This window comes from Delphinus delphis, chromosome 3 (genome assembly GCF_949987515.2).
Source record: "Delphinus delphis chromosome 3, mDelDel1.2, whole genome shotgun sequence".
Taxonomy (NCBI): domain Eukaryota; kingdom Metazoa; phylum Chordata; class Mammalia; order Artiodactyla; family Delphinidae; genus Delphinus; species Delphinus delphis.
The window spans coordinates 4,810,686-4,830,819 of record NC_082685.1 but is presented as its reverse complement, the minus strand read 5'-3'; the positions used below and the strand labels follow the sequence as shown (position 1 = coordinate 4,830,819).

Genomic DNA, 20,134 nt, shown 5'->3' with positions numbered 1-20,134 from the left:
TCGCGCATCCAAGGCAGGAGGCACGGTTCAACCCCTGGTCTGGGAACTAAGATGCTGCGTGGCGTGGCCAAAAAAAGAAAGAAAAAAGATATTGCAGTGACATAGTAACAGTGTTCCTCTCGGGGACTGAGTCCTGCCTTGCTCTCCTCACCCTAATCCCCAGTCCCTGCTCTGGGCCGCCCCTTCCCCGCTTTGCAGTGGGAGCCCAGCAATCAGGCCACACGATGCTTTCATCCTCTGCTCCGTGAGCTTTTATTCCTGGGGTGGCGTCTGATGATAAGACCAGACGTGAGGGAGGGGACTCACAAATTCTCCGGCGCAGGGAAGGGTACACGGTCAGGGCCCGGGTCTAGACTGACCAGCGCATGCAGGGACCAGTGGGGCCGTGGAGGCAGTGAGGGACCGTTGGGAAGGAGCCCAGGCTGGTCTCCAAGTGCGGATGGTCAGCGCGTGAGTCTGGGAGCCCCGACTCGGGGCCTGGAAGGCGGAGGGCAGTGCTCTGACCTCAGCGGCCCTGGGCCTGGAGTCTTTGCATCTGCAGGATCTGACTCAGAATCCGCTGTACGTCTTCATCCATCTGACCCTGGGGCGGGAGGTGGAGAGAAGCGGAGAGAGCCTGGGCGTTCCCCACCGCCCCCCACCCAGCTTCTCCATTCCCCTCCCCGCCCCCCCCGCCCCGGAGGCCATGAACCTCTTCCCTCGACCAGCGTCCCGTTGTCCAGGTGGGGACATTGAGGCCCAGGGAGCAGCAGTGGCGCACCCAAAGCCAGGGTGACTCACCTGAATGGCGTAGAGGAGGTGGCTCCTGTACAAGGCCACCACGGCACTGTGGTCCCTGGCAGCTTCCTGTGGGTGTGGGGAGGACGCTCAGAAAAGCAGAACCCCCTCCAAGATATGCCAGAAAGCCCCCTTTGCACCCCGAGCCCCTAGTTTGATGGTAGGCGCCGGCGTGGCTGTCCTGCTTGCTAAAATACTGAACTGTTTTCCTTCCACGCCTGGCCCATGTGCCCAACCTCCTGCCTGCCCGTCACCCTCCGGGGACCCCTGTGCCCAGCGGGTGGGCGAGGCTCTCACCTCCAGCTGCTCCCGTAGAGCCTTCACCTGGCCACGAAGGGCCTCCACGTCCGAGGAGCCTGGGCCTCCCGGCTGGTCCTTCAGTGCCTCCTTAAGACTGAAGACTTCCTTGGAGAGCTCTGTGATCTGAGGTGGGATCAGGGGAGGGTCAGCTAGCATCCTGAGCCCGGGGCTGGGGGCCTGCGACCTTTCCAGGCAACGGACAGGCCTTGGAGGGAAAGTTGCATCCTAGAGGTTAGCAAACTCTGCCCTGCAGGCTGAGTCCGGCCCATCGGCTAAGAATGGTTTCCACATGTTAAATGGTTGAGGGGGAAGAAGTCCGAAGAAGAATGACATTTCCCGACACGTGCAAATGAAACCAAATTCACATCTCCATGGCCAAACGTAAAATGTCATTGGCGCACGGCCAAGCCCATTCATTGCCACAGGGTCTACCGCTCCTGCATCAGCGGCAGAGCTGAGTGCCCTGGCCAAGCAAGGCCAAGAACATTGACCGTCTGGCCCTTTACAGAAAAACCTTGTGGATCTTGGAGTCCCGGGAAGTGAAAGCGGAGACAGACAGAACAGGAGGGCCGAAAGCAGCCTGGCCTGGTGGGGCTGGGTCAGGCAGGCCAGGGTTTGGGTCCTTCTCTACCCTTTCCCTGCTGGAGATCTGGGGAAGATGACTTACACCCTCTGAATCTCAGTTTCCTCATCTGTAAAGAGAATCACACTTCTCACCTTGGCAGGCTGCTGTGATTAAGTTTAAACTGTGTCAGCAAACAGCAGGCACTCAATAAATGCTGGGCTTTATTGTTATTTCTATAGATCAGAGGTTCTCAACCAGGGGAGATCCTGCCTCCCGGGGATGCCAGGCAATATCTGTGTTTGTCACCACTGGGGGTGCTCCTGATATCGAGTGGGTAGGGGCCACGAAGGCTGCTCCATGCCCCACAGTGCCCGGGATGGTCCCCCACAAAGACTAACCTAGCCCCAAATGTCACTAGTGCTGAAGGGGAGGAACACTGCTACAAATAAACCATAATCCCTACCGCAATTTTATCTTCATTTTACAGAGGTGGAAACTGGGGCTCAGAGAGGTCAAGTGACTTGCCCAGGGTCACACAGCAGGTTGGGGCTGGGTTTCTCTGTGTGCTAAAGCACCTGGGGCTCTGGGGGTCACATCCACTGTCTAGTGAGGTGCTGTGTGACTTCAAGACACTCAGTTTGCCTCTTGGAGCCTCTGTTTGCTCATCTGAAAAATGGGCTGATTTCCCAAGGCTCTTTCAGTTGGGACATTCTTAGATTCCCTCCAACCTCTGTCGAGTGGGGGGCCCCCTGACTGAGCACAAGAAAAGGGCACCCACCTTCTTGTCCTTCTCCTTGGCGCTCTCCAGGGCCTCCTGGGCACGGCTCTGGGCCTGGCGTGCCCGCTCGGCCTCAGTACGTAGCCCCCGCAGCTGCTGCTCTGCGGTGGCCAGCTGGGCCTCGGCCGCATGCCGTTCACTCTTCATGAATAGCGCCTCCCGCTGCACCTGCGGCCCAAACCCATGTGTGACCCTGAGGACGTCTGGACCCCAAAGATGCCTGGACACCAAAGATTCTGACCCTTCTATTTTGGTCTGAGGCTATTCAAGCCCGTTTGGCCTCAAGGAATTTGATTCAGGGAAGTTCTGGATTTCTTTGGGCCCGATGAACATTCTGACTCTGCCAAGCTGTGTGTCCTTAGACAAGTGACACAAGCTCTCTGTGTCTCAATTTGCTCATATGTAAAACGAGGATAATAAGCGCCTCCACGTCACAGGGTGATCGTGAGGATAAAATGAGAAAATACATGGAATACACTTAGAATGGTGCTTGGCACACAGTAAGTGCTATCTTCAAGTTTGTGATGTTGTTTTTAGTGTTATTATTACATAATGAACGTTATTATCATTATTATTACAATATAGCCAATGTTCTTTTCTCTGCCAGTGGTGTAAAGGTTTGTAGATTTCTTACGAAATGAAGGAAAAACAGAAGAGTCTGGATGAAAAGCAAACAAATGCCCCAAAATTGATGACTGCATTTTCACAAAAATATCAAGATTGGAGCAGTGTTAGATTTGCAAAAATTGATCCTGGGGGGGGATCATTGGCCTTAAAAGAAATAAAAGGTCAGGGAAAATGGATAATAATTAGATGTTCCACTTAGTACAGACTGACTACACCTTAACAATTAAAAAAAAAAAAACTAAGTCTGAATCAAATCAGACTTGCAAAATTTACCCACAAAAGAAGTGATCGTGAAGGAAGGTAAAATTCAGAAAATAGGGCTTCCCTGGCGGTCCAGTGGTTAAGACTCCACGCTTCCACTGCAGGGGGCACAGGTTAGATCCCTGGTCGGGGAACTAAGATCCCTGAAAGCAGTGCAGCCAAAAAAAAAAAAAAAAATAGAAGAGAATGTTCTTGGAAAAACAGTAATCCTGGCTGCAATTATTAATCACTTGTACCATCACTGTCCTAAGTAAAATTAAACCACTTAATTCTCATGTGAGGACTAAGAACTATTATTAGCTCCATTATACAGGTGAGTAAACAGAGGCATGGAGAGAAAAACGCTTTCCTGATGACAACTAACAAATGTGGCTTTTTATTCACATATTTGTTAAAAACAGTTGCTAGGTTTTTTTGCGGGGTGTGTGTGTGTGTGTGTGTGTGTGTGTGTGTGTGTGTATTTAAGAAAAGAGATGGGGTCAAAAGATCCACCTTCAGGACTTCCCTGGTTGTCCAGTGGTTTAGAATCCTCCTTCCTCCACTGCAAGGGGTGTGGGTTCGATCCCTGGTCAGGGAACTAAGATCCCACATGCTGTGGGGCAACTAGGCCCGCATGCTCTAGAGCCCGCGTGTCACAACTAGAGAGCCCATGCACTGCAACTACTGAGCCCGTGCACTGCAACGAAGATCCCACGTGCCAGGGACATCCCCCGTGGCACAGTGGTTAAGAATCCACCTGCCAATGCAGGGGACACAGGTTCGAGCCCTGGTCTGGGAGGATCCCACATGCCACGGAGCAGCTAAGCCTGTGCGCCACAGCTACTGAGCCTGCGCTCTAGAGCCCACGAGCCACAGCTACTGAGCCCACACGCCTAGAGCCCGTGGTCCGCAACGAGAAGCCACCGCAATGAGAAGCCTACACACCACAACAAAGAGTAGCCCCCTCTCGCCGCAACTAGAGAAAGCCCGCGGGCAGCAACAAAGACCCAACACAGCCAAAAATAAATAAATAAATAAATAGATAGACAAAAAGGAAGATGGCGGGCTTCCCTGGTGGCGCAGTGGTTGAGAGTCCGCCTGCCGATGCAGGGGACGTGGGTTCGTGCCCCGGTCCGGGAGGATCCCACATGCCGTGGAGCGGCTGGGCCCGTGAGCCATGGCCACTGAGCCTGCGCATCCGGAACCTGTGCTCCGCAACAGGAGAGGCCACAACAGTGAGAGGCCCGCGTACCGCAAAAACAAAAACAAAAAAGGAAGATGGCAAAAAGGGCTAACCATTAGAAAAAATGATGGGGTCAAAATGACCAAAAGGTTTTTAAAAAGAAAACACCAGTTGAAACACCCAGGAGGTCAGAATGGCTGCAGGGTCAAAGGTCCACCTGGATATATCACAGCGTCAAGTCTCTGCAGGACTGAAACCGATGGGGTCGAAACATCGCATGGCTGTGGGGTCAGAACAGACCACCAACTGGCTACTGGCTGTGCCCAATGAGGATCCCACCACGCTCACCTGGAAGACCTCGGCGCTGGTCTTCTCGTGGCGTCGCCCCAGCTCCTCCAGCTGCCCCTGCAGCCGGGCCACGTCGGCCTGCAGGGCATCCACGATGCGCTCGTGCTCCAGGCGGGCCACACTGCCCACACGCTCGCGCTCCAGCTCTGCCCGCAGACGGGCGGCCTCCTTGCCTGTGGCCACCACCTCCTGCTCCAGGCTGGCCGCCCGTCCCCGCAACTCCAGGGCCTCCTCCTGCAGCCGGTGATGCTCCGAGGCTGGCACCACTGACTGGTGGAGCACCTCGGAGGCCTCACGCAATTCCGCCAGGCCCCGCCGAGCCTCCTCGCAGGCCGCGGCCAGCTCAGAAGCCCGGGCCTCAGCCACATCCCGCGCCTGGCCCAGCTTGACGGCCGCAGCCCGCTGCTGCTCCCCGGCGGCTGCGGCCGTAGCCAGCTGCTCCCGTAGGGCCTGCACCTCCCGGCTCAGCTCCAGCCGCAACTCCTCCCGCTGGGCCAGCTCTGCCCGCAGGCCTCGAGCCTCCTCCTCGGCCAACAGCCGGCCGGCCTGGGCCTCGTCCAGCTGGGCTGAGGCCGCTTCCATCTCCCGGAGGCGGCAGTCCCGGTCTCGGAGGTCCTCCCGGGCCTGCTCCAGGGCGGCCCGCAGCTGGCCTGTGTCACCGCTGCTGACCCCGCCAGCTCCACCACCCTCGGCCTCCGTGGGCTCACACTTGCCGTGGGCCACCTCCAGCTCGGCAGCACTGGGGTGCAAGGTGGGGCCTGTGGTGACCCTCGGGGTCGTGGCCTCCACTCCCACGGCCTCCGTTTTCATGGTCCCTGTGCCTGTGAGCTCTTCCTGCACAGCACCTGTTCCACTGGCCTTCCATTCTGGTTCCTCTGTTTCCATATTTGTGGACTCTGCTCCCGTGGCCTCTGTTTCTGAGTTTCCTCCTTCTTCTAGAGTTTTCGTTTCTGTGACCTCAGCCCCCGCGGCCTTTGTTTCCAAGCGCTCGGCGCCCACACCCTCTGTTTCCGTGGCCTCAGCGTCCGTGGGTCTTGTTTCCGTGGCCTCCGCCACCATGGATGCTGCTTCCAAAGCTCTGGCTTCCGTGGTTTCTACCCCCGCAGCCTCCTCATCTGTGCTCTCGGCTCCATTAACTCTGGTTTCCGGAGCTGCAGTGCCGTTAAGCTCTGCTTCCACTAGTCCGTTTCTGGCGGCCTTGGCTCCCGGGCCGTTGCCCTCCCTAGGGGCTGCCTCCTCTTCTCCAGGGCCCTCCTGTGCTTCCTGCTGCCCCAGCGCCTGCAGGGCCTTGGCATGCTGCCTGCGGAGCTGGTCAAACTCAGCCCGGAGAGAGTTGTACAGCGCCAGAGGGATGACCTCGGCCAGACTGTCAGCCTCCATCTCGTCCTTCTCGAAGTGCTCCAGGATCTGGCGGGGGCAGGGCAGCCGGGCAAGAGCTGAAGTGGCCATGGGGGGCACAGGGCAGCCATGCCACTTTCCCTGTCCACAGACTCAGCCACGTGCCCGCCCAACCCCCCGGGGAACAGCCCCTCAGGTCCTCAGGTCTGTCCCCACCCAACCCTCCCAGGCCTCAGTTTCCCCACCTGGACCTTCTCCATCAGTTCCTGGTTCTGTCTGGTGAGCGTGGCCACCTGCTCCTGCAGCGAGGCCAAGAGATCCTGGGCCGATGGGCTTAGGTGCTTGGAGAGCAGCGCCTCAGCCCCTGGCAGGGGACACAGAGTCAGGCCCCAGGGTCCCTGGGCAGGCCGACTTTGGGGAGTGGAATAACTAACGGGGCGGGCCAAGCTCCCTCCCAGACGCAACCTCTCTCAATGCCTATGGGTCAAGGCTCCAACTCCTGGGGCCCCAGACACAACGGGTGGGGGAGGGCAGGTGGGAGCTCACCTGGGAAGTCGGGCAGCTCACCCTCCTCGTCCTGCAGGGTGGCCACATCATAGCTGGTGTTCTCCCTCTCATTCTGGTGGGGGGGTGATCAGGGTCCGGCTCGGGGTCTTGCCCTCCCTCCAGCCCCCATGTCTCCCCCAAGTTTGTGTCCATAACCCCAACAACTAGGGGTGTACGTGCCACCTGGTCACAGGGGACCAAGAGAGGGATGGGAGTGAGTCCTTGAAAGGGTGTGTCTGCAATTCTGTGTGGGGCCACGGCTGTCTGCCTGTGTGCGAGTACCTGCAACAGTGGTTCAGGGTCTGTGGGTCGGCGGTGAGCATGTGTGTGCACGTGTGGGCGTGCACAGTGGCCCCGGTCTCTCCTATGTGAGTCCCCGTGACTGTGTGTGATTTTGCACTTGTATTTTAGTCTGTGGTGTGTGACCGTTCTGTGTTTCTGTATGTGTGCATGTGCGTGAACATGGTTGTGTACATGTAACTATGTTTGTGTAATTATGTATTTTGAGAAATACTTGTGTGTGTACATGTATTTGTGGGTGTGTTGCCTAGGTGTGTGATTGAATGAGAAATATCTGCTGTGTGTGCCCAAGTATTTGTTGTGCATGTGTGATTATACACCCATAGATGTGTTTGTTGTGTGTTTGCCTGTTGTATGTGTAAGACCACATATATACAAGCGTGGCTGTTCATCTCTGCACGTATGTCAGCATGTGTGATTCTGTGTTTTTAAAAGTGTCTATTATGTGTACCTGTGTTTGTACGTTTGTCTGTTCTGTGTTTGCATGTGTGTGACTATGTGTATTAGTGTGGCTATCATGCAGCTGCAGCAGAAGAGAGGCCCTTCCCCCTGGTGGCCCCGCCCCAGTGGCCCCGCCCCTAGAAGCCCCACCCCTGCCCTGCTCCCGGCTGGGCCCACCTCCAGCAGGGACAGCCTGCTCTGCAAACTTTCCACCTCCCGTCCTAGACTCTCCTTCTCCTCCTGCCTCTCTGCCAGCAGCTGCTGTAGCTCTTGCACCTGCAGGGAGGCAGTGGGGGGCTCAGTGGGCCTCTGGGGAAAACACTGGGCAGCTGGCCATCCAGCTTCCCCCCACCTTCCACCCTACCTGTCTCTCCAGGCTGTGGAGGGAGCTGGCCTCCGCCTCTGGCAGCTGACGGAAGAAAGGGGCCTGGGCTTGGATCTGGGCTGGGGGGCCTCCCTGGCCTACCTCCTGCTCAGTGGCCCTCCATCCCAACCACAGATGTCCTCTGGCCTATTTTGTGCCAGACCCCCTTTAGGGCCACTAATTTGTTTATTTATTCATTCACTCACTTACTCAAATATTCATCCATCCAGTAAATACTTATGAAGCATCTACTGTGAGCCAGGCACCATCAACCATGTCTGCTCTCGTGGGCTTACAGTCGAATGGGTGAATATGAATAAAATATATGGTACATCCAATAGCAGTAAGTGCTTTGAATAAAAATAAAGGGAACTGTGAAGTGAGTCGGGGTGTAACAATTTTAAATAATTTGGGTAGGGAAGGTGTCTTTGAGCAAAGACCTGAAGGAGATGAGGGAGGGAGTCATAAGGACATCTGGGAAAAGGTGTTTCTGGCAGAGGCCACAGCACGTGCAAAGGCCCGGGGGCAGCACCGTGCCTGGAGTGTTGGAGGAACACCGAGGAGGCCCGTGTGTGTGGAGAGGGAGAAGAGGTAGGGTACCCCCAAAATGGTACCTGCTGCAGGCTTAGCCCAAGGCCCATGTCTCTGAGGCCCCTCACCTCCTGCTTCTTCCGTTCCTGGTTCTGCTCCAGGCCCCGGATCTTCTGCAGCAGGCGGCCCCTCTCCTGTCGCAGCCGCACGATCTCCTCATAGGCATCTTGATCATCCTGTCCCCCGACCCCGGGAACCCACCACCTTTACATGATGCCCAAGGACTGTACCCTCCCGTACCTGAGCCAGAGCTTTCTCCCCATCCTGCCTGGAGTCCCTCCATGCCTCCCCCCAAGGCCAGGGCATCTCTCACCGGCATCGGGATATTGGCAGGGGGCTGAGGTGCCTTTCGCTTCTTGGGGGCCCCTTGCTTTTCATGGCTGGACACAGAGTTCTGGGGGGAGGGGTAGAGGGTGTACATGGGGGACACGCCAGCCTCCCACCCAAATAAACCAACACAGCCAACCCACTCTCTGTCACCAGCCCCAACTGTGCCCTCACTTCCTGTGTGATCTCGAGTGAGTCCCTGCCTCTCGCGGGTCCTCACTTATCCCAGCATAAAAGGGGGCAAGACCACATCTCCTGGGAGCTCTAAATCTCATGTTTTACCCTCTGCCCCTCTCCATGCCCTGGCACTTTCCCCAGCTGGACCCAATTGTTTACAATTCTTTCCCTATGGAGCTGAGATGCTGTAGTGCCGGAAGAGAGAAAGAGGCCAGACCTGACTCCTTCGCTGACTGCACCAGCCCTCACCCATCTCAGTTCCCTCTACCATCCCACCCTAGCCCCATGATGTGGCCCCATCCCCCCAGTGTTCTCACTGAGTCTTGAGAATTATGCTGTGGGTGCTGCCGCCACTTGGTGGCAGCATACCCCGAAGGCGGCATTCTTCCCCAACCTGGTCCTTCCCGGTATTAACCCTGAGTCAAGGGTCCACCTCTTCCTGCTCTTCCCAGGGAGCCTGGGGCAAGGGGGAAGGTAGTGTGTGCACAGGGAGAGGGACTTGCTCGCTGCTTAGGGATCCATACCTGAGATGATGCCTCGCCTGAGTCATCCTCTGGGAGGGCAGGGGAGAGAGGGAAGCAGGGTCAGGCACTGTTCTAGGGATTCCATTCCTAGCCCTAGGAAGGGCATTAGTGAGCCCAGGGGACTTGAGACGGCTCCCAACTCCCCCCAGAATCAGGACTTTCAAGGTAGGAATCAACCACTTTGACAGAATACTAATAGGAGGGGCCTTGAAACTCTCAAAAAGAGAGAACAGTGGCATCTCCAGGATGGGGCAAGCGGAAGGGCCAATTCTTAGGAAAGGTAAACATCCAAGCATATGGATGACCCAGGAAAACAGAGTTGACCCCTAGGCTATTCTAAAAGCTCTGGGGTTCCTCAAAACTGTCCTGAGTAGTGTGACGGGAGCAATGAAACCTCCTATAATACAAATAGGGATACCTTGAAACTATCCACAGTAGGGAGGGAGAGAAAGGGGTGACAAGAAATTACCTAGAAGATGGAGGAGGGTGCTCAAAATTGTTCAGAGGTGGGGTTTGCATACCGCTGGGTGCTGAGGGGCGCTGGGCGGCCTCCTGCAGGAGGTGTAGGATGAGTTTGTCCCCTGCCAGGGCGCCGTAGTGAGCAGCGTCCTGGCCCAGCGCATCAGTGATGCCCGGCTGGGCCCCACCCTGCAGCAGCACCTCCACTGTTTCGGGGCTGGCTCCCTCACAGGCCAGCATCAGGGCCGTCCTACCAGAAGAGGAGGCTACTGAGGGGGTGAGGACACTTTCAAACCACCACACCCTCCTCAACACCCAGGGTGGGTAAGGGGAGGAGGACAACTAGATCCCACACCCAGAGAGATTAAGAGACTTGCTTAAGTCACACAGCACACAATGGACTGGCTGAGAGGGGAGATGCTCACCTGCCCTGAAGGTCCTGGTCATTTGCAGCAGCCCCTTGCTGCAGGAGGAGGCGGCACAGATCTGTGTGACACATCTGAGCTGCTATGATGAGGGGTGTTGTACCCAGCTGGGGGAGGGGGGTGGGAGAGGGGTGAGACAAGGCATGAGAGAATGACTCTGGGAGGTGGGGAAGCCTATGACGGCCCCCAAGCTTCCCTCCGAATCTTCATACTTTTCAAAGGGTGCCTGGGATGCTGCCACCGGGTGGCAGCATACCTCAAATGCAGTATCTTTCCCCACAAGATCCCAAAGACTCACCCGATCTCGGGGATTCAGATGTGCCTTGAAGGAGCAGAGCATTTCTGAGCAGGAGACGCAGCCGCCAGCCGCTGGAAAAAGAGAGAAGGGTGGGTAGGAAGGGCATGGCTTTGATATTTTCTGGGGGCCTTCTGCCTGAGCGTGATTCTTATCCTTTATTTCATGAGAAACTCCCACCTCCCCCAGAAGATCAGTGACAAAGATATGACTCCTATTATACAGATGAAGAAACTGAGGCCCAGCCAGGCCCACGGTCACCCAGGGGGTCAGAGAAAGAGCCAGGATGAGGACCCAGGTCTTCTAATTCCCAGTCCCAAGCTCCTTCCACATTCCACTGTGGGTCCCTCTTAGGGTGGAACGTTTCACTGATTTTCATGTATTTAACCCCTTTTGATTCAACCAGCATTTACTGTGTACCGACTATACACCAAACCCTCATACAAAGAGTGTTAATATTTACTACAGAGATCAGACCTCCGCTGAGGTTGGGCAGGCTTCTCGGGGTGTGATCTGAGCTTGGGTTTTGATGGTGAAAGGGGGAGGGTAGAGGTCACTGCATGGACATGGACCCTGAGGCAGGGAGGAGCTTGGAAGGACTTGGTCATCAAGGAAGTAGGACAAGGTGTGTTATGTCCAGAGCCTCAAAGAGGGAAGGAAGGGCTTTGTGCAAGGAAGTGTTGCTGGAAAACCATTAAACTCTTGGATTTCCCTGGTGGTCCAGTGGTTAAGACTCCGCAATTCCACTGCAGGGGGCGCGGGTTCGATCCCTGGTGAGGGAACTAAGATCCCACGTGCTGTGCAGCATGGCCAAAAAGATAAAATAAGAAAAAAAGCTAAAAAAAAAATCATCAAACTTTATGTGATTACCTGCTGTGTGCCCAAGGACTTATAGGGTTTTGTTTGCTGTTGTAATCCCATCGCTTAGAACCGAGCCTGGCACACAGCAGGTACTCAATATTTATTGAAAGAAAAAAACCATGGAGCTTCCATAACGTGATCAAAGGCTTTGCCACCACTAGGTGGCAGCGTACTCCAACTGCAGGGAATGTTTCAACAGTGAATAAAACTCCAGAGCAAATGTATTCCACGCTCCCAAGAGGATAGACGTTTCTTGAGTCATCAAGTGAAAGACATTCTCGAATGTCATGGGCACAGTGGACAGACGTTGGGCTGGGTCCTGGCTCAGGTGGGTGGGTCCCTTCCCTCCCTCAGGAAAGGAATTCGGATTTGATGACTATGAAGGTTGCCTGGACCTTTGGCCTTCCTGAGATTCCCTAGGAGTTCCTTGAAGCAAATTATACTCTGGTCACCCTCTGATCGTCCTCACCCAGGCCCAGCATACAGCAGCCTGTGCTTCGGGGTCAGACGGCCTGGATCCTCCCCACTTTCTTGCTGATAAGCCTCAATCCCCTTGTCTGTGCAATGGTCATCGTCCATGGCTCAAAGGGTCACTGAGGATAATGCAGAGCCCAGTGCCTGGCACACGGTAGGGGCTCCATGAGGAAGGAGGTGGAATGTCCTAGGCAGGTCCCCAGAGCCCTAGGTAGAATAATTCCCAAGCCTAGCCCCCTCTGGGCCATGGTGGCCAGGGCGAGGCCAGGCTGCACCCACCTGCGTGATGCAGGGCCGTCCACCCACTACTGTCCACAGTATCCACCACGCAGGATGCCTGGGGGGGGAGGCGTGTCATTGGAGGTGGAGCCATCCCTGTTTAGGAGCCATCCCTGTTGCCTAATTTCTCTAGGAACTGCCCCTCCTTGGGCTCTGCTGTATTTCAGCCTCCTTGCCTCCCCCCTTCTCCCCTCCCACCCACCTGCTCTGTGGAACCCACTTCTCACAGGCCCCCAAATGACTCTCTTGGCTTTTATGAAAATCGGTGAGAAAGAGGGATTAGCTGGGAGCCCAGGGGCAGCCGGGGGTTTGGGGAGAAGCTGGGCTCAGGAAATAGCTGGTATTGGGAGTATAACTTGGGTGTGGGAAGTAGCTGGACACTCAGGGAGTATCTGGTTGTCCAAGGAGTAGCTGGGACTCAGGAGTAAAAGGGGCCAAGGAATACAAAGGATTCAGGGGGTAACTGGGGGTTCAGTGAATTCCTGGAACTCAGGACTAGTCAGGGCAAGGGAGTATCTGGGGTTGGGAAGTATCTGAGGCAGGAAAGGACATGACCTGCAGTAGTTGCTTCAAGCACTGAGGGTGCCCATACTTGGCGGCCAGGTGGAGGGCACTGTAACCTGAAAGGGAGAGAGAATGTACTAGAGCTTCAGATACTCAGGGAACTTCCAGTTGCCCCCCCAAACCTGTGTCAACTACTTGTGATGACTCTAACAAGTCCCCAAACCCAGGTACTTCTCAAAACTGTGCTACTCCCTGGGACCAGAGGCTCTCCAAACCTCAGCTAGTAGGTGTCCCAGACAATCTCATCCCAGCTACACTCCACATCCATCCACTCCTCAAGCACTACTGTCCCCAGCTACTCCCCAGGTCGCCAGCTACTCCCCAGGTCCTCAGCTACTCCCCAGGTCCTCAGCTACTCCTTCGGTCCCCAGCTACTCCCTCGGTCCCCAGCTACTCCCCAGGTCCTCAGCTACTCCCTCGGTCCCCAGCTACTCCCCAGGTCCTCAGCTACTCCCCCAGTCCCCAGCTACTCCCCAGGTCACCAGCTTACTCCCTAGGTCCCAGCTACTCCCCAGGTCCCCAGCTACTCCCCAGGTCCCAGCTACTCTATAAGCTCAACTACACCAAAGTGCCAGCTATGCCGCTTTCTTTGATACTCCACAAATTCCCAGTACCCATACATCCTGGCTCCTATACTTGTTGCCCTGAAGCTTCAGATGTGGCTATGCCCCATGCCTAGCTATTCCCTGAGTCCCAACTACTCCCTCTGGCCATGCTTTCTATTGCAGTTATCCCTCAGGGCCCTAGTTAAGTCACACACCTAGATTCTCCTTTTGTCTCAGCTACTCCCAGAGCTCCAGCTAACTCTAGAGCCCAGCTACTCCATGCACCTCAGATACTCCCCTCCAAAAAACTGTACTTGTTATTCTCACGCCCCCAGATGCTCCTCAAGCTCAGATGCTCCTCTGTTTCCATTACTTCCTCTGACTCAACCACTACCTGAGTCCCAGCTCTCCCTGATCCACAAGTTGACTCACTCTGTTTGCTGCCGGCCATGGTCTCCATCCTTGGGTACCACAGCCTGACTCGCCCCTGTGCCTCCCTGGGGGCACTGAAGAGAACCCCCCTTTTTCAGCAGGACATGGAGGCCATGAAGCAGGGCCCGGCTGGACCCTCAGGCTGGGCACCTGGTCTGAGTTCCTCTTCCCTCCCCCAGGGCCCGGCGGGTAGTACCTGCCCCATCCGTGCTCATAACGTTGGCGCCGTGTGTCAGCATCACCTCTAGACAGCTGGCTGCACCCCTCATGGCCGCCAGGTGGAATCTGGAGGCCAGAGGTCAGGGGTCAGCTGCAGGGTGGCCACCCCTCAGCCATCACACCCCCAGGACGTGGGCACTCACGCGGACTTGCCCTCGGGGTCCAGCTTCGTGGGCACCAGCCCCTTGCGGACAATGAGGGAGGCCACCCGTGCGGCATCATTGTTCTCCACGGCCTGCAGCAGCCGCTCGTCACTTTTGCCCCAGTCCTGGCTCTGCGGGGCACACCCAGGGGAACATGGGACTGGCAGCCACTGCCCCTCCCCACTCCCCCAGCAGGGGCTCCGGGCTCTCACCGCCCGGCCTGGGCACTTGCCTGGCGCCTGCCTCTGGCTGCCGGCTTCGGGATGGGGCAGGGGCCGCAGGGTGGGCAGGAGCCAAGGTCAGTGGGGCTGAGCCGCAGCTGCCGGGGGGAGTGGTCCTGGGTGGGGGCCTGAGACAGCAACCCTCAAGCCTGGGTCCCCAGCATCTGCCCCCAGGTCCATCGCCCCAGCTGTCATACACCACTTCCACCATCGTACCATTAAACCATCCCCAGATCAGCCCCCAGCATCTTTCCAAAAAGTTGTCCCCCAAACCTAGGCTCCCAGCCCATCCCTTAGTGAAAGCCACCTTTCCAATATCACCTCACCATATCCCTTTCTGAACTACCCTCCGAAATCTTCCCATAGGAACCCCTAAAAAGGTTGCTTCAATGTCCCTCAGCACCACCCTCTGCCATCTATCCTTTGACTGCCTCTGAGATGTCACAATTGTCTCCCAAATGTCCCAATATCTGAAATGCATTCCAAAATGTCTTCCCCAAATTCCTGACATGTTCTCCAAAATCATCCCCCCAATGATCCCATCATCTGTCCCCAAAATGTCCTCCCCTAAAATCTTTCAGAGGTCCTCCAAAATTGTTCTCCAAATGTCAATATCTTTTCCCAGAAAAGATCACCCAAAACAGCATCCAAACTGTCCCCACAAATGATCCCCCAAAACTGTTCCCCAAAACTGTCTCTCTAAATGCCCTCCAAATTCTCCTGTGTCCCCATCTGTCCTCAAAACCGTCCCCCCAAATGTCCCATCCATCCCCCCCAGTCTCTGCCCCGCCCCCTCCCTCCTCCCTGATCATCCTTCGCGGGTCTGAGGGTGGAGGGTCTAGGCTCTGCGAGGTCAGGGGGCGGGGAGGGGCGGGACGGGGAGGGGAGGAAGGGCCCGCGCCCGCCCCGCTCCCGCGCCCCTTCCCCCGGCCCTACCGCGAAGGAGGCGGCGGCGCAAAGGCACAGCTGCTTCATGGTGTCCAGGGCGCCGGGCGGCCGGGCGGCCGGGCTCCGGGAGGTGACCAGAGGGAAGGGCCCGCGATGCCGGGGCTCGGCCGCCCGGCCCGCGCGGTCCCTCCAAGCCCCGCGCCAAACCTCCCCCGCGTGCCCCGCCTGCTGCCCCCCTCCCGGCCTCTCCCCTACGGGTCGGGGGGAGTGCCAGGGAAGGGGGCTGGGCTTTGGGGGAGGGGCACCGCGGTGGCCCGACCTGACCTTCTTGCCACCGGGAGGCTGAGGCAAAGAGGGCCAGGCTCCCAGGATCTCCATGGACCCGCCTGCGTTCGTCTCCGCCTCTCTGGGGGGGGGGGGGGGGGGCGGGGAAGAGGGGGAGTGTGGGATACGGGGGGGTGGTCTCAGGTGACTCCCGGTCTGGTTCCACTGCCGCTGGGCTATCCGGGCTCTCCCTCACTCATTCATTCACTCATTCATTCATTCATCATCCACCAGCGGGGCTCTGCCGTCTGACAAACCTGAATTTGAATCCAGGGCACCCCCCCACCACGCCCCCTGCCCTCCACACACCCGCCATTTACCATCTATAAGATCGGCCCAGATACTTACCTGCTTTGGACTTCACTTTCCTCATCCGGGAAATGGGTTTCATATTAAACAGTACCTACTGCAGAGGGTTACTGGGAAGACTAAATGAGATGCTAGATATGGGGCCTGGAACATAGTGCGCCATAAACACGGATTCAAAGAAAGATGTGGTTGGGCTGTGTGCATATCTAATACTGAATCCTAGGGACGCAGGACATAGTAGGTGCTCAGTTAAACCACTGAAAGACAGAATGGACACAGCCTTTGGCTCTAACTCCAAGGGGCCGGGAGGGTCTGTGTTCTGCTGCTTTTCTCAGACTGGAAGCCCCTTGAGAGCAGGGTCCCACTGAGGCCTCCCTGGCAGAGGCCAGGGTGGGATGGGCACCCCAGGGTGGAGTGGGCAGTTGGTGAATGTTTGCTCTGTTAATGTGTGACTCACAAAGCCAAGCCCTCTGAGCCATGTGTATTTCATTCATTCAGTCCACTTGTGCTACAGGGTGCCTGGCACTGCACTGGGCATTGGGACTCAGTGGTGATGAAGACAGATGTCCCTGCTATCACTGAGGTCCCTGGGGAGACAGACACATCCATGGATTTATGAACCAAGGTGATCAGGGCTATTATGAGGGAAGCCCAGGTGAGCTGGGAGCTCAGAGAGGACTCTTGATATCATCTGGGGAGTCAGGGAGGGCTTCCTGGAAGAAAGGACATCTGAGCTGAAACTTGAAGAATGGGCAGGAGTTGGGGAGTGGCAGGAACAAGATCATGTTTGGGAGAAATCATGAAATAAATTGCTCTCCTGGACCAGTGCGGTAGCCTCTGCCCTGGTCCAGGACCTGGGGCGTGGGGTGGGGCAGGGGTGTGCATACTTAAGGGTGGGGGCAGAGGAGGAGAGGTGCTAGCATAGGAGCTGGAGGAGGGGGTCCTGGGAAGGCGGGGGAAACCAGGAGTGTGGGGTGTCAGGAGAGCCACAAATGGTTCCAAAAGTCAGGATAGTCCACTGTGTTGTGGATGCAAATTCGAGAAGGGACCAGGAGAAGGGAGAAGATTGGGATTACAGGGGAGAGAAGGGATGAGTGAGGAGACAGGCCTTCAGGAACCCAAATTTAAGAGCAGTGACTGCTGACAGGCACTGGGGCTTTGAACCCAGCTTGGCCATTGTATAGTTGCTGTGTGACCCGGGGCCAGCCATTCTCCCTCTCTGGGCCTCAATTCTTTAACAATGGGATAGATAATGGAAGGAACACTATAGAGCCGGGTTCCTCCACCCAGAGGCACTGCTGACACTTGGGGCCTGGTCATTCCCTGGGGTGGGGCCATCCTGGACTCTGTGGGGTGTTGAGCGGCACCCCTGGTCCAGAAACACCCCCCACACACACACCATGTGAAAACCGTAAATGTCCCAGGTATCACCCAGTGTACCCGGAGGCAGGATCACTGCTGTTGTCCGTGATTATTCTTAGACACCTTTAGGCAGATGGAGGGAGAGGTGGGGGCAGGTAAATGGAGAATCTGCTGATAAGCAATTGGGGAGTTGGAAGGAGGGTGTTAAGGGCTCCTCTCTCCTCTTACACCGAGGGGGGGTGGTGTGACCCTCTCAGGCTTGTCCAGAGAGGAGACTGAAATGGATCTCCCAGCTCAGGCCTCGGATTTCCAACTGCCCTCGGCCTGTCCTTCTGGATGTTAGACAAGCTCAGAAGCCCCCCGCAGTGGGCCAAGGGCGTCACTGTCCTGGTAGGGGCTTAGGCCAAGTCTTAGCATCATCTCCCTCCTCTCTCACCCCATACCCAATCCAGCAGCCAACCCCGCCAGCTGTAAACTACGTCCAGGGACCCCTTCTCACCCATGGTCCAGCCCCATCACAATTCTATCTGGAGGTCACCTCCTCCCAGGCCTCCCTGCTTCTGTTCCCCTCCCTGGTCCACAGCTTCCTAAAGCCTGCATCAGAGCATTTCTCTTTTCTGCTCAAAAGCCTCCAGCGACTTTGCTCGGCATCAAATGCTAACTGCTCACAGAGCCCAGGAGGTTCTATGGCAAGCGGTCCAACTGCCAACTGAGGTCCCCAGGGCTGGGGTGGGTGGCAAGTCCCAGCCCACCCCATCCCCACCTGGTTTGGTCCAGCTCAAGAGCTAAGAATGGTTTTTACACTTATAAGTGGTCAGGGAAAAAAAAAAATCAAAAGAAGAGTAATACTTCCTGACACATGAAAATTATATGAAATTCTCATTCCAGTGTCCATAAAACAAGTGTTATTGGGATGGGGCTATGCCCATCCCCATTTTCAAATGGCCTATGGGAATTCCCCGGTGGTCCAATGGTTAGGACTCCATGCTTTCACTGCCGAGGGCCGGGGTTCAATCCCTGCTCAGGAAACTAAGATCCCACAAGCTGTGTGGCGTGGCAAAAAAAAAAAAAAAAAGTTTACTTTCTGGCCCTTTACAGGAAAAATGTGCCTAGCTTTGCTCTAAACAATCCTCCTCGTCAACTCTCTGAGCTCATCTCCCCCTACCTTTCCCCTGGTCCGTGACATCCTGCTGCAGTGGCCTCCTTTCTGGTCCTCAGACAGCTCTGCCCACCTCTGGGCCTTTGCCCTTGCTGTGTCCTCCACCCGGAATGCCCTCCTTCCTCCACTGCCCACAACGCTGATTCCTTTACTGTCTTTTGCACTGGAAGACACCTCTTCAGAGAGCCCTTCTCTGATCACCCCTTGTCACTCTGACCCCTTAGTGGGGGGTTATTTTTCCTTCATCGTTCTTATCACTACCTGACGTCATCCTGTGTACCTTTCTGAAAATATTGTTTCCTCTTGATCTCTCCACAGAATCTCACCTCTGCACAGGCAGGAATTTTTGTCCCCCTTAGTCAATGCGGCTGGATCCCCAGCAGGTACCGGGTATAGATTTTGAAGGACCCGGTGCAAAATGAAAATGCAGGGCCCCTTGTTGGAAAATTATGAAGAATTTCAAGATGGGGAGAAATGAGTATGAAACCAAACATGGGGTCCTTCTGAGTGGCAGGGTATGTGTGTGTGTGTGTGTCTGTGTGTGTGTCTGTGAAGCCGGCCCTGATCTCCAGCCCACAGTAGGTGCTGAATAAATGTTTGTTGAATGAATTAAAGAAATAGTGACTCATTTAAAATAAGGTCACATATCTAATATATATCTATATGTACATTTGTTCATTTCAAGAGTACTTTTCAGGGCATCCTAATAATAAACTACAAGCTACAAAATTCAATCAATCCCCTAGTGCCTGTGTTGATCTAATAGCAATAAACTACTTTGTTCAAACTGAAAAAAAAAAAGAAAAAGAAACAGTGACTCTGGGAATAAAAGTGAGGGAGAGACAGACAGACAGACAGATTTTCCAAAAAGTGTTGAGGCACCGGGAGTTTACGAATCTCTAAAATTTTCTACAAATCCGCACTCTTCTTCCATGCAGGATTTTTCTAAAACCTGAAATAAGGGCAGGAGGTTGATGGGAATCCAAAGACTAGGCTCCCGGCTCCAGTTAACTCCCATCTTTTTTCTTTTCTTTTCTTTTCTTTTTGCGGCATCGCGTGTCATGTGGGATCTTAGTTCCCCTAACAAGGGACCAAATCCGTGCTCCCTGCATTGGAAGCGCAGAGTCTTAACCACTGGACCACCAGGGAAGTCTCTCCCATTTTATGGATGGAAAAACTGAGGCCCAGAGAGGGTGCGAGAAGGCTCAGAGCAAGTAGGGCGCTCTGCTGGGACCTGGCAGAGCAGGCTGTATCATGAGAGAAGCAGAAAGGAGCGGAGAGGGCGCGCCGGGCAGGTTGTGTGCTGAGAATGGGAAATGGAAGGTCCGGAGAGATGGAGACGGAGGTGGAGACGGACCACTGCAGTCACGGGTGTTTGCTTTCTTCCCTCGGGGCAGCCGAACAAAAGCTGAACCTGACTCCTGCGTTTGGCAGAGAAACTGGAGCCTGGCAGGTAGAGGGACTGACGGGGGTGGGGGGCGGTTTTGGGGGGGGAGTGGAGGACCAGCTTCTCCTCTCCTTCCTCCCCCAGGCCTCCCATCTGCTGTGCCCGCTTCAGCCCAGGCGGGCTCTGCTCGCTGCCCCCGCCCTCCCTGACACACCCAGAGACCCTCACACCCGGGCTGAGGTTTTAACACCCTTCTATTCCTGCCCTCATCTTGACACTGTGCCAGGCACCTATCAAAACACACCCACGTCCCAAATTAGGTGTTTTTTTGTTTTCTTTAAATTAAGGGTACTTTAATCAAT

The 20,134-nt window shown here is 55.7% G+C and overlaps 1 protein-coding gene across 6 annotated transcripts in view; it reads right to left on the bottom strand.

Moving 5' to 3' along the window:
- Window positions 1-236: 236 nt before the first annotated feature.
- The window catches only part of ANKRD24 (ankyrin repeat domain 24), a 27,075-nt gene continuing 7,177 nt past the window's right edge, over window positions 237-20,134 (bottom strand). For 4 of the 6 annotated variants that reach the window (XM_060007453.1, XM_060007456.1, XM_060007454.1 and 1 more), the window contains exons 4-23: window positions 14,355-14,441; window positions 14,123-14,253; window positions 13,957-14,045; window positions 12,775-12,839; window positions 12,220-12,277; window positions 10,609-10,679; window positions 10,311-10,417; window positions 9,948-10,135; window positions 9,427-9,455; window positions 8,712-8,792; window positions 8,467-8,574; window positions 7,808-7,852; window positions 7,621-7,719; window positions 6,703-6,775; window positions 6,402-6,520; window positions 4,819-6,225; window positions 2,421-2,588; window positions 1,075-1,200; window positions 781-846; window positions 237-583 (exon numbers count right to left, since the gene is read on the bottom strand). In XM_060007453.1, the coding sequence (XP_059863436.1) occupies window positions 506-583; window positions 781-846; window positions 1,075-1,200; window positions 2,421-2,588; window positions 4,819-6,225; window positions 6,402-6,520; window positions 6,703-6,775; window positions 7,621-7,719; window positions 7,808-7,852; window positions 8,467-8,574; window positions 8,712-8,792; window positions 9,427-9,455; window positions 9,948-10,135; window positions 10,311-10,417; window positions 10,609-10,679; window positions 12,220-12,277; window positions 12,775-12,839; window positions 13,957-14,045; window positions 14,123-14,253; window positions 14,355-14,441 (3,195 nt within the window). In that variant the 3' untranslated portion in view covers window positions 237-505. Of the gene's footprint in view, window positions 584-780; window positions 847-1,074; window positions 1,201-2,420; window positions 2,589-4,818; window positions 6,226-6,401; window positions 6,521-6,702; window positions 6,776-7,620; window positions 7,720-7,807; window positions 7,853-8,466; window positions 8,575-8,711; window positions 8,793-9,426; window positions 9,456-9,947; window positions 10,136-10,310; window positions 10,418-10,608; window positions 10,680-12,219; window positions 12,278-12,774; window positions 12,840-13,956; window positions 14,046-14,122; window positions 14,254-14,354; window positions 14,442-15,279; window positions 15,605-20,134 lie in introns of those variants that run through there. The other 2 variants (XM_060007452.1, XM_060007457.1) reach the window with 2 other exon arrangements.